At 38.6% G+C, this 13,987-nt stretch overlaps 1 protein-coding gene across 1 annotated transcript in view; it reads left to right on the top strand.

Annotated features, from left to right (window-relative positions):
- The window catches only part of fbp2 (fructose-1,6-bisphosphatase 2), a 33,815-nt gene that overhangs the window by 17,502 nt on the left and 2,326 nt on the right, over positions 1-13,987 (top strand). Inside the window, exons 5-6 of the mRNA XM_061981009.1 lie at positions 661-798; positions 9,932-10,051. Coding sequence (XP_061836993.1) covers positions 661-798; positions 9,932-10,051 — 258 coding nt within the window. The remainder of the gene's footprint in view (positions 1-660; positions 799-9,931; positions 10,052-13,987) is intronic.

Here is a 13,987-nt window from a genome sequence, read left to right as displayed (position 1 = left end):
GATCATTTGGATGGGTGGCCAAATACATTTGTCAATATAGTGTGTGTGTATATATATATATATATATATATATATATATATATATATATATATATATATATATATATATATATATATCAGAATAATGGTATCTAAGTTATCATAAAACTTTGTGTTTCAATGAGTTCCCGAGCAGACAAAAGCTGTCTTTAATCCTACCAAGCAGAAGGCTTGTAAAACTCCACTGTGTAGGATGGGAAGCAACATGAAGGTGTTCTGTTTCTTTCATCTATTGTAATCAACAGAAATATATTGTTTTGACCCGAGAACTACAAAGCGAAGAGGAAGCAGGACCCGACTCCCCTCCAGGGACCTGTTCTTTGAACTGTTTTACGCCCTTTTCTTTGAACTGTTTTAATCAAAGGCGATGGCTGTTTACGACCCCCGCCCCTTAGAAACAGCCGTTGCCATGTAATCAGGGAAAGTCCAAATAAAAGAGGAGGCGTACAATCTTTCGGCAGAGCGTAATGACACTGTACAAGGGTACAGATGTACACGTTTCTCCTTACTGAGCCAAATTGAATTCTGTCTCTGTTTGATTCTTTGCTTCTTGTCTTGTTTAATAGATGTCATCAGTGTTTGAACCTGACAATATACATTTGAACGATCCTCCTCCCCTAGGCAATCGGAGAGTTCATCCTGACCGAGAAGAACGTCAGGATCAAGCCCCGAGGAAAGATCTACAGCTTGAACGAGGGCTACGCCAAGTACTTCCACGCCTCCGTCAACGACTACATCCGGCACAAGAAGCACCCTGAGGTGAACGCCAGTCCAGGCGCCATTCGTTATTAAGACTCACGCTAACTGTTTTTCTTAGGTAGCCTATGTAGGAACGGCGGCCATTATTGAAGCGTTTACAGCATGTGTGTGAGAACGTCAGCAGGTCAAACATGTGACTGGCAGTCAGTGGGTGGCACAGAAGGGATGTGGGGTGGAGAGGCACAGTCCCACTGACCGCTGGTCCACAGCCAAACAAACATCCTCTTCCTCAGACAGTGCACACTCAGCACTTTGTCGTCCACGCTATCACCGTTGGCCATGCGTGACGCGGCATAAGACCCGGTCACATGCTCCTACGTGATGAAATATGCGCCGGGGCAAAAAAATGAAGACAAGCAATTTTTTCAGCGTCATCACGATTGCAATGAAACGCTGAAAAATGGAGCCGCTACTTCCTTTTTTTTAATATTAATGCAAAGCAGGGGATTTGATGAAAGCATGTAGATAATACATCAGTATAGTGTTGTTGTTTTTAGGGTTAATTGCTTAACATTAGTCTGGCCTACATACACCCACGTTCTGTTTGCGGCCCCAAGGACTCTGTCAAGTGGATGTTATCATTATAAGCCTATTTTTGTCTTTATGTGTTTGTATTTATACTAGGGATGTCCGATAATGGCTTTTTGCCGATATCCGATATTGTCCAACTCTTTAATTACCGATACCGATATCAACCGATACTGATATATACAGTCGTGGAATCAACACATTATTATGCCTAATTTGGACAACCAGGTATGGTGAAGATAAGGTCCTTTTTTTAAATATTAATAAAATAAAATAAGATAAATAAATTAAAAACATTTTCTTGAATAAAAAAGAAAGCAAAACAATATAAAAACAGTTACATAGAAACTAGAAATTAATGAAAATGAGTAAAATTAACTGTTAAAGTTTAGTACTATTAGTGGACCAGCAGCACGCACAATCATGTGTGCTTACGGACTGTATCCCTTGCAGACTGTATTGATATCTCTTTACAATGAGATAAAAGATTGTAAAAATATATTCCAATTGAAAAAAAGATATAAAGACAGAACAATAAGATCATATGGACAGCCATAAGTGTTTACATTTTGCTTTATATTTATTATTTTACTTATTTTTTGCCCAGTTTTGTATTTGTTTTGTATCATCCCGTGAGGTGCATATTACTTTTGTTTTTTTTGTTCGGTTTGTACTTCATGAAGTTTTGCACTTGTTGTGTTTTTTTGTTTGTTTTCGTTATATTTGGATGTAATTGTTGGTTTATATGATATCATTAAGTAAGACTACGTATTATGTTGAAAGGGGCAGGAAAATATAAGATTTTTCTTCATCCTGCTCCTTCTCAGGCATTGGTGTGTAAATGTATAATTGAATAATTGTGGTATAATTGTCTATCGATCAAAGATGCACATCAATGAAGGAGATAATTAAAAAAAAAAAATTAAAATGAAAAAAATGAAAAAAATATATATTGATATATAATGTAGGAACCAGAATATTAATAATAGAAAGAAACAACCCTTTTGTGTGAATGAGTGTAAATGGGGGGTTTTGGGTTGGTGCACTAATTGTAAGTGTATCTTGTGTTTTTTATGTTGATTTAATAAAAAATAAAAAAAAACGATTCCGATAATTTCCGATATTACATTTTAAAGCATTTATCAGCCGGTAATATCAGCAGGCCGATATTATCGGACATCTCTAATTTATACTGATTAATTTAGTACAGTAGCACCTCAATTTACAAGCTTAGTTGGCGCTCTTAACTCAAAACACTCGTATCTAGAGATGTCCGATAATGGCTTTTTTGCCGATATCCGATATTCCGATTTTGTCCAACTCTTTATTACCGATTCCGATATCAACCGATACCGATATATACAGTCGTGGAATTAACACATTATTATGCCTAATTTTAAACAATGTAACAAGGTTTTCCAAAATAAATCAACTCAAGTTATGGGAAAAAAATGCCAACATGGCACTGCCATATTTATTATTGAAGTCACAAAGTGCATTATATTTTTTAACATGCCTCAAAACAGCAGCTTGGAATTTGGGACATGCTCTCCCTGAGAACGCATGAGGAGGTTGAGGTGGGCGGGGTTGGGGGGGGGGGGTCCCGGAAGAGTTAGTGCTGCAAGGGGTTCTGGGTATTTGTTCTGTTGTGTTGATGTTGTGTTACGGTGCGGATGTTCTCCCGAAATGTGTTTGTCATTCTTGTTTGGTGTGGGTTCACAGTGTGGCGCATATTTGTAACAGTGTTAAAGTTGTTTATACGGCCACCCTCAGTGTGATCTGTATGGCTGTTGACCAAGTATGCCTTGCATTCACTTGTGTGTGTGAAAAGCCGTAGATGTTATGTGATTGGGCCGGCACGCAAAGGCAGTGCCTTTAAGGTTTATTGGCGCTCTGTACTTCTCCCTACGTCCGTTTTAAAAAGTCATAAATTTTACTTTTTGAAACCGATACCGATAATTTCCGATATTACATTTTAAAGCATTTATCGGCCGATAATATCGACAGTCCGATATTATCAAACATCTCTACTCGTATCTCAAATCAACATCTCCCACTGAAATGAATTTAATCGGTGCTTAGCCACCTCGAAAAAAGAACAATTTCAACACGAATCATGCCTTTTACAAGGGAAAAGTACTTTAAGATGCGAAATATTGTATGAAAAACAATACGATAGAATGTAGCACAAACGACTGAAGTAGTTGTAAGAAGTCATGTAATAATTAAGTGTTATTGGTGAGGGGTTCGTCAAACACACCATCAGCGGCTTCTCTATATTTCTTGGATATACAGCACAGGCCAGAAGTTTGGACACACCTTCTCATTTCAACGCGTTTTCTTTATTTTCATGACTATTTACATTGTAGATTGTCACTGAAGGCATCAAAACTATGACACCTGTGAAGTGAAAACACTAAAGGTGACTACCTCTTGAAGCTCACCGAGAGAATGCCAAGAATGTGCAAAAACAGTAATCAGAGCAAAGGGTGGCTATTTTGGAGAAACTAGAATATAAAACATGTTTTCAGTTATTTCACCTTTTTTTTGGTTCAGTACATAACTCCACATGTGTTCATTCATAGTTTTGATGTGGCAATCTACAATGTAAATAGTCATGAAAATAAATAAAATGCATTGAATGAGAAGGTGAGTCCAAACTTTTGGCCTGTACTGTATAAATAAATAAATAAATATTGACTGGCGTTATCGACACATTCTGCTTCAGTACGTTGCAGACTAGCAGCGCTACAGTTTAACCTACACAGCGGCCTAGTGGTTGGAGTGTCCGCCCTGAGATCGGTAGGTTGTGAGTTCAAACCCCGGCCAAGTCATACCAAAGACTATAACAATGGGACCCATTACCTCCCTGCTTGGCACTCAGCATCAAGGGTTGGAATTGGGGGTTAAATCACCAAAAATGATTCCCGGGCGCGGCCACTGCTGCTGCTCACTGCTCCCCTCACCTCCCAGCGGGTGATCAAGGCTGATGGGTCAAATGCAGAGAATAATTTTGCCACACCTCGTGTGTGTGTGACAATCATTGTTACTTTAACTTTAGTTTTTTAACTTTAACTTTACAGTACACTCAAATTGTGCCACCATGTTGTCGATGATTTATGTCTTTAATTCAATGAATAGCATCCACTTCTTCTGCTCAGCACTGTCTTTCACACTCATTGTTTTCCCCATGCTTGGAAAAACAAAGTTATGTCCATGCTAGCGAGTAAAGTCCGATGTTTTTGGTCGGATTTTTGGGGGGTTGGCTACCCCAACTAATGCTTGGAATTCAAATGTTTGAGAGCAACTTAAAGCATGACAATTAGTCAAGACACAGCTCTTATCTCAAAACACTCTTACTTTTTTGATATCCATCCATTTCCTACCGCTTGTCCCTTTCGGGGTGACGGGGGGTGCTGGAGCCTATCCCAGCTGCATTCGGGCGGTAGGCGGGGTATACACCCTGGACAAGTCGCCACCTCATCGCAGGGATTTCATTATTAATTATATAAATTGTTTTAAGTAGACTGTCGATTTTACAGTAAAAACTATATATTTTTTACAAAATGTTACTGTAAAATAGTGTTTTTTTTGTTTTACAACTTTTTACGGTAAATGGAAAAAAGTACAGTTTTTTGGGGGGCGGGGGGCTGGGGGGGTTACGGAAAAAGCTGGCAGCCTAGTTGCCAGAATTTTACTGTTAAATTGTTTTTTACAACATTATATTGTGAATGGAAAAACAGTACAAGTTCTTTTTTTTTAATTCTGGCTACTTAGCTGTCAGTTTTTCAACCGTAAAAACAAATGTAGCGTTTTTTTTTTTCATTTACAGTAATACACCATTAAAAACAAGATTTTTTAGTAAAAATATGGCAGCTCAGTCAACAGAATTTTAATTAAAAAAAAAAAATTTTTTTTTTTTTTTTTTGAATTTACAGTAATATGCTGTAAAGAACATCGTAAAATGTATTATCATTTTTATTAATTTGATGGGTAGTTTGCTGTAAAATCATAAGTCAAGCAGATATTTAAGTATTTATTTTTATTTATCCATCCATCCATTTTCTACCGCTTATTCCCTTTGGGGTCGCGGGGGGCGCCGGAGCCTATCTCAGCTACAATCGGGCGGAAGGCGGGGTACACCCTGGACAAGTCGCCACCTCATCGCAGGGCCAACACAGATAGACAGACAACATTCACACTCACATCCACACACTAGGGCCAATTTAGTGTTGCCAATCAACCTATCCCCAGGTGCATGTATTTGGAGGTGGGAGGAAGCCGGAGTACCCGGAGGGAACCCACGCAGTCACGTGGAGAACATGCAAACTCCACACAGAAAGATCCCGAGCCCGGGATTGAACCCCAGACTACTCAGGACCTTCGTATTGTGAGGCAGATGCACCAACCCCTCTTCCACCGTGCTGCCCGGGATTTCTTTATTAATTATATAAATTGTTTTAAGTAGACTGTCAATTTTACAGTAAAAACTATTTTTTTTTTTTTACAAAATTTTACTGTAAAATAGTGTTTTTTTTTGTTTTACAACTTTTTATGGTAAATGGAAAAAAGTACCGTTTTTTTGGGGGCGGGGGCGGGGAAGGTGGGGTTACGGAAAAAGCTGGCAGCCTAGTTGCCAGAATTTTACTGTTAAATTGGTTTTTACAACATTATATTGTGAATGGAAAAACAGTACAAGTTCTTTTTTTTTTTATTCTGGCAACTTAGCTGCCAGTTTTTCCTACCGTAAAAACAAATGTACCGTTTTTTTTTCCCATTTACCCATCAAATTAATAAAAATGATAATACATTTTACGGTGTTCTTTACAGCATATTACTGTCAATTGAAAAAAACTACCTTTTTTTAAATTCAAATTCTGTTGACTGAGCTGCCATATTTTTACTGTAAAATCTTGTTTTTAACGGTGTATTACTATACACGGTTTATTACTATACACCGTTAAAAACAAGATTTGACAGTAAAAATATGGCAGCTCAGTCAACAGCATTTTAATTAAAAAAAGGTCGTTTTTTTTTTTATTTACAGTAATATGCTGTAAAGAACACTGTAAAATGTATTATCATTTTTATTGATTTGATGGGTAGTTTGCTGTAAAATCATAAGTCAAGCAGATATTTAAGTATTTATTTTTATTTAGACCAACATTTTTTGGAAAGTATGATAATATACTGTAATATGTTGCAATATTGGATACTATTAAAGTTTAAAAAGGTATGCAATTTACTTTATTATCAGTATAAATTGTATTAATTGCCAATAAACGTAAAGATATTTCATAAATAACCAGGCAGATTTTTAACTTTAATGCCGATGTTTTTTTATGTGGACTTAACTACTGGCATTAGCACTTTTTCCATTGGCTCATTCATCCAAAGTTGGCCCACAGGGTGCGTGTGTGTCTTTTTAAAAAAATCTACTGTACGTTGCACAATGCCAGTGCCTTTCAGGAAACAGAACACAAGTTGAGTCTTCCCGTATGATGCCTGCGACGTGACTCAGGCAGCACATGACTCTGCGTCACACGTGGCAGCTCAGTGCAGTAGTATCACAAACTTATCACACTTCTAAAGTTACCTTGCAGTCTTATTTCACACTCATTATTAGGATACGATGCACAACAATCTAATAGTAGTCTGGGGGTGTTCTTTACTGACTGCTCTGTTTTGCTTTTTGGGGCCAGGGGGTTTGTTTACCAGGCCTTGACGGTGGACTTTGACCGGTTTGTTGTTTGGATTTGTTCTCAGCAGCTTTGCCTCAATATGATCGGCTACTTCCTCCTCCCTCACGGCGTTCGTAACATTTTTAATGTCGTGTCATGGAAACATAAGAGGCTCACAAATGCATTCATGCATTAAAATTTTTTTAAAAAAAAAGCAGATGTGGTATAATGGAGGCGTTAACACACGCAGGACCTTTTTTGGACTTATTTTGACATTGACACACACACTGGACGCTTCATTAGGCACACCTATGCTATCCAATAAGTGCTTGTTAATAATTTGTTAACCCCATTTTACAGTAAGGTACTCAAAATATTAGCGCTTATCAAAACAAATTTTAACTATATTTTATTTCGATTTATATCATTTTTGCACTCTTTTTGAATTTTTTTTATTTAATTTTTATAATTTATGGGTTTTTTCCTCTAGTTTTCTTTCTTTCAAAATATTGAAATAAGTTCATAGTATCATTAGATCATTTTGGTTTAATTTACAGTTTTTCCCAATAGACTTTAACATATTTTTTGGGGTAAAAAATTATTGAATATCCATACATACATTTCCTACCGCTTGGCTGGAGCCTATCCCAGCTGCAATCGGGTGAAAGGCGCCACCTCATCACAGATTATTGCATTTTTTTTTTTAGTAATATTTTTGTATTATTATATTCATCCATCCATACATCCATTGATTGTCCGCCGCTTATCAGAGTCCAGGTTGCGGGGGCAGCAGCCTAAGAAGAGATGCCCAGACTTCCCTGTCTCCGGCCACATCCGCTAGTTCCACAGGGGGGGACACCGAGGCGTTCCCAGGCCAGCTGTGAGACATAGTCCCTCCAACGTGTCCTCGGTCTGCCCCGAGGCCTCCTCCCAGCCGAACATGCCCAAAACACCTCACCAGGGAGTCGTTCAGGAGGCATCCATAGTAGACGCCCGAGCCATCTCAGCTGGCTCCTCTCGACGTGAAGGAGCAGCGGCTCTACTCTGAGTCTCTCCTGGATGACCGAGCTCCTCACCCTATCTCTGAGGGGGATCCCAGACATCCTGCGGAGGAGACTCATTTCTGCCGCTTGTATTCGCGACCTAAGTAGGAACGTAGACTGACCGGTAAATCGAGAGCTTCGCCTTCTGGCTCAGCTCCTTCTTCACCACAACAGACCGATACAGTGACTGCATCACTGTCGACGCTGCACCAATCTTGCGTTCTATTCTTCCCTTACTCGTGAACAAGACTCCTATTATTATATTCTTCTATATAAATTCATCTATCTATACACTTTATATAGTAATCCGATATAATACAAAACCAGTGAAGTTGGCATGTTGCTTAAATGGTAAATAAAAACAGAATACAATGATTTGCTAATCATTTTCAACTTATATTCAATTGAATAGACTGCAAAGACAAGATATTTAATGTTCGAACTGAGAAACTTAATTTTTTTTGCAAATAATCATTAACTTAGAATTTAATGGCAGCAACTCATTGCAAAAAAGTTGGCACAGGGGCATTTTTACCACTGTGTTACATGGCCTTTCCTTTTAACAACACTCAGTAAACGTTTGGGAACTGAGGAGACACATTTTTGAAGCTTTTCAGGTGGAATTCTTTCCCATTCTTGCTTGATGTACAGCTTAAGTTGTTCAACAGTCCGGGGGTCTCCGTTGTGGTATTTTAGGCTTCATAATGTGCCACACATTTTTAATGGGAGATAGGTCTGGACTACAGGCAGGCCAGTCTAGTACCCGCACTCTTTAATTATGAAGCCACGCTGTTGTAACACGTGGCTTGGCATTGTCTTGCTGAAATAAACAGGGGCGTCCATGATAACGTTGCTTGGATAGCAACATACGTTGCTCCAAAACCTGTATGTACCTTTCAGCATTAAAGGTGCCTTCACAGATGTGTAAGTTACCCATGTCTTGGGCACTAATACACCCCCATACCATCACAGATGCCGGCTTTTCAACTTTGCGCCTATAACAGTCCGGATGGTTCTTTTCCTCTTTGGTCCGGAGGACACGACGTCCACAGTTTCCAACAACAATTTGAAATGTGGACTCGTCAGACCACAGAACACTTTTCCACTTTGTATCAGTCCATCTTAGATGAGATCAGGCCCAGCGAAGCCGACGGCGTTTCTGGGTGTTGTTGATAAACGTTTTTTGCCTTGCATAGGAGAGTTTTAACTTGCACTTACAGATGTAGCGACCAACTGTCGTTACTGACAGTGGGTTTCTGAAGTCTTCCTGAGCCCATTTGGTGATATCCTTTACACACTGATGTTGCTTGTTGATGACACGACGTCCACAGTTTCCAAAAACAATTTGTCAGACCACAGAACACTTTCCCACTTTGCATCAGTCCATCTTAGATGAGCTCGGGCCCAGGCGAAGCCAGCTGAGTTTCTAGGTGTTGTTGATAAACTGCTTTCGCTTGGCTTAATGGAGTTTTATCTTGCACTTACAGATGTAGCGACGAACTGCAGTTACTGACAGTGGTTTTCTAAAGTGTTCCTGAGCCCGTGTGGTGATGTCCTTTACACACTCATGTCGGTTTTTGATGCAGTACCGCCTGAGGGATCAAAGGTCACGGGCATTCAATGGTGGTTTTCGGGCCTTGCCGCTTAAATGCAGTGATTTCTCCAGATTCTCTGAACCTTTTGATTATATTATTGTCATTATATTTCAGGGTGTATTTGAAAACATTATTTACTGTGTGATTTTATGATTTTTAGTTTAGATTGTTTTTTTTAATGTATTTAATTTTCGAATATCATATTATTACTTTTCCTACAGAGCTCTTATAGGGTCAGTGTGCTTAAATATTCCCACGTTTTCCTATAACTTGTACCTTCCTGCAGGACGGCAGCTCCCCGTACGGCGCTCGCTACGTGGGCTCCATGGTGTCCGACGTCCACCGCACCATCACTTACGGGGGCATCTTCCTGTACCCGGCCAATGAGAAGAGCCCGGAAGGAAAGGTGATGAGGCCACCTTGCATGTGTACTGATTGTACTTATTTAAAAATACAGTTCTTATTTTTGGAGAAAAATACACAACTTTCTAAATATTCAACGGAAAACCCCCCGTCACCTACTGCCAGTCTGTTGAGACTTCAGAACGTTGCAGCCAGGTGGACTCTGAGGAAGAGTTTTACTTTCTAGCGGGTCATTAGTGACACACCAGCGCTATCTGTAAGACAGAAAGAGAAACAGAAGAAGAAGTGAAACTATGGAACTTAGACAAGTCATCACCACATAAAGGATGTGTTCAGACTTGCTTTCAAACGCACTTTTCAGGTTGGCGTACAACAGTATTGATCTGGTTTTTCAGTTGGAAACGCTGCCCTCACTAACTGGCTTCAGGCACATGCAGACATTTTGGGGGCAAGTGCCCGAGCTGGAAAAAAATCGCAAAAGTTCTTCATAAAATTCTTATTATGATAAGAATCCTAGCAAGATATTTCCAACGTATTAGTAACAAATTTCAACTCATTTTGTCATAAGGAATAAAAAAAAATACACACTTAGCCCAGTATAGGGTTGCAGCTATCGATTATTTTAGTCATCGAGTAATCTATCGATTAGATAGGATCAATGTGTATTTTAAGGACAATAATTGAAATAAACAAAATATTTTTGTACTTACCATAACCCTCATTACCTTTGGTTTACCTTCTATGATCTTCTTGTTTTACCTTTTATATTCCTTTTTTACTTTTTATTCACCTTCTATATAACCTATTTTACCTTCTACTTAGCTTTTTATTATCTTCTAGTTAACGTATTTAATCTTTTATGTATACCTTATTTTACTTTCTATTGACTTTCTTTCGTCTTTTACCTTCTATATTCTTTTTTCACATTCTTTCTTCTTCTATTTAACTTATTTACCTTTTTTATCCCTTATTTATCTTCTATTTAACCTATTTTACCCTCTACATTCCGTCTATTACCTTTTAATTACCTTCTTTTACTTTGCACTACTTTTACCTTCTATTGATCTTATTTTACCTTTTAATTACCAAATTTTACCTTTTATTTTTTTCCTAATACCTTTTGTTTACTTTATTTTACTATTTATTAACTGCTTTTACCTTCTATTTATCTTTTTTTACCTTTTATTTATCTTCTCTACCTTTTGTTTATCTTCTTTTATCTTTTCATATTACCTTTTATTTTTCTTCTATTACCTTCTATTTACCTTATTTCGTCTCTCATGTATCTTATTTTATTTATCTTCTTTCACCTTTTATTTACCTTTCATTTCCATTATTTTATCTTTTAATAACCTTATTTCACCCTTTTATTTACTAACTTTCACTTTTATTCACCTTCTATTAGCTCTCTATTTACCTTGTTTTACCCTCTATTTACCTTTTTTAACCTTCTTTACCTCTTATTTCCTCTTTTACCTTCTATGTTCCTTCTTTCACCTTACATTTACCTTATTTAGGGACCGATGTCCCTTTGGGACAGAGGACCCTATTGAATTTCTAGCGTTTTATTATTATTATTATACCGCTGCCCCTTTGAGCTGTAATTTGACCCCCTTAACATGCTTCAAAACTCACCAAATTGGACACACACATCAGGACTGGCGAAAATTGCGATCTAATCAAAAAAACCAAACCCCAAAACTCAAAATTGCGCTCTAGCGCCCCCTAGGAAGAAAACACAGACAGAACTGCCTCTAACTCCCAGTAGGAATGTCGTAGACACATGAAACAAAAACCTCTATGTAGGTCTCACTTAGACCTATATTTCATACACTGACAACCCCTAGCAAAAATCAACAGGAAGTTTGCAATTCCCCCTTCAAAACAAAAGTTGTGTAAAAACAGTCACCTTTTTTCAAACATTATCTCCTCTGAGCGCGTTTGTCGTGTCGGCTTCAAATAAGCACAGGAGAGAGATTGAACCCTTCTGATTAAAAGTTGATGAAAGAGTTTTAATTACTGCTCCGGTTTGGATTTTATGAGCCCTCAAAGAACTGCGGCACTGCTGCTGCTGCGCTGCTGCCGTCTCAAGATGGCTGCACCCTGCTCAGACAAAACTGCCTCTAACTCCCAGTAGGAATGTCAGAGACACATGAAACAAAAACCTCTATGTAGGTCTCACTTAGACCTATATTTCATACACTGACAACCCCCAGCTAAAATCAACAGGAAGTTTGCAATTCCCCCTTCAATACAAAAGATGGCTAAAAAAAACTTGCCTTTTTTCAAACATCTCCTCTGAGGCCGTTTGTCGTCCATCCATCCATCCATTTTCAACCGCTTATTCCCTTTGGGGTCGCTGGAGCCCATCTCAGCTACAATCGGGCGGAAGGCGGGGTACACCCTGGACAAGACCCCACCTCATCGCAGGGGCCGTTTGTCGTGTCGGCTTCAAATAAGCACAGGAGAGAGATTGAACCCTGAAAGAGTTTATAACGAATCTAAGAGACTGATGTATAATACATGTGTATACAACTTTTTCTCTGTGTAATAATCCATCCATCCATCTCCTACCGCTTATCCGGGCTTGGGTCGCGGGGGCAGCAGCCCAATCAGGAAAGCCCAGACTTCCCTCTCCTCAGCCACTTCCATAAATACTTGGTCCCGTCCATCGCTGCTTGCAGCTTTAATTACCTTTTGTTTACTTATTTTACCTTCTATTTACCCTTTCCCCCTTCTTTTACCTTTAATTAACTTCTATTGCCTTCCGTTCAACTTGTTTTACCTTCTTTTATGCAGTCTGGATTTTATAAATGTGTATTGTTTACACTCATTAATCAAAGCAATAGAATATAAATCTAAGCTTTTTTCTAATCAAATTATTTGATTGATCAACGCAATCCTTAACCCAGTGGTTATGACACTAACCAGCAACACAAGAGCCCATGTCTTTTTTTGTTTTTAACTGATTTAGCTTTGATTTGTGTTGAAAAACAAAAACAACTTATTTTTCCTGAGACATTTCTCATATATTGAAATGCAAATGTTGGCAGGTATGCTCTCGCTCCCTTCACTAACATGGCAAATGACAGCAAACAGTATTTTGTTTAAGAACGTTTCATAAGGTTTTGGTTAATTTAGCACCAAATGAGAGGGACAAGCGGTACAAAATGGATGGATGGATGGATAGTTGTCAGGTTCAAACACTGATGACATCTATTAAACAGACAAAGAAGCAAGGAATTAAACATAGACAGAATTAAATTTAGCTCAATAGAGGAGAGCGCGTCTGGGCTGTACAGTCTCCATCACGCTCTGGCGAAAGATTGTACGCCTCCTCTTTTATTTGGACTTTCCCTGACTACATGGCAACAGCTGTTTCTAAAGGGACAGGGGTCGTAAACAGCCATCGCCTTTGGTTACAGAACAGTTCAAAGAAAAGGTCGTAAACAGTTCACAGAAAAGGTCGTAAAAGAGTTCAAAGACGAAGTCCCTGGAGGAGAGTCTGGTCCTGCTTCCTCTTCGCTTTGTTGTTCTTGGGTCAAGAAAATATTTTTCTGTTGATTACAATACATGAAAGAAACAGAACACCTTCATGTGGAGTTTTACAGGCCTTCTGCTTGGTAGGTTCAAAGACAGCTTTTGTCTTCCTGCCGGGCGAGCTGAACTCAAAGTAACACAAAGTTTTGTGATAACTTCGATACAATTATTCTAACAATAATATCAGTGGATTTCACAAACATTGTTATTAGCCGTCCGTCTGATGCTGCAAGCAACCTCGTGAAAACAGGACCTTTGTCAGAAACGCTGCATATGCATGCCAGGCCACTAGTTGGCGATGTCACTTAAAATTATTATGTTTATTAAAATAACAATATAAAGATGGGCGATATGGCCTAAAAGGTAACCACTGTAGTCTCGGCCATATATTGACATTATATCGATAATTGTATTGATCTGTCCACCTCTGTTTACATCC

Source organism: Nerophis lumbriciformis, linkage group LG20 (genome assembly GCF_033978685.3).
Source record: "Nerophis lumbriciformis linkage group LG20, RoL_Nlum_v2.1, whole genome shotgun sequence".
Taxonomy (NCBI): domain Eukaryota; kingdom Metazoa; phylum Chordata; class Actinopteri; order Syngnathiformes; family Syngnathidae; genus Nerophis; species Nerophis lumbriciformis.
Note: the sequence above shows the minus strand (reverse complement) of the source record. Positions and strands in the feature narration are given on the sequence as shown.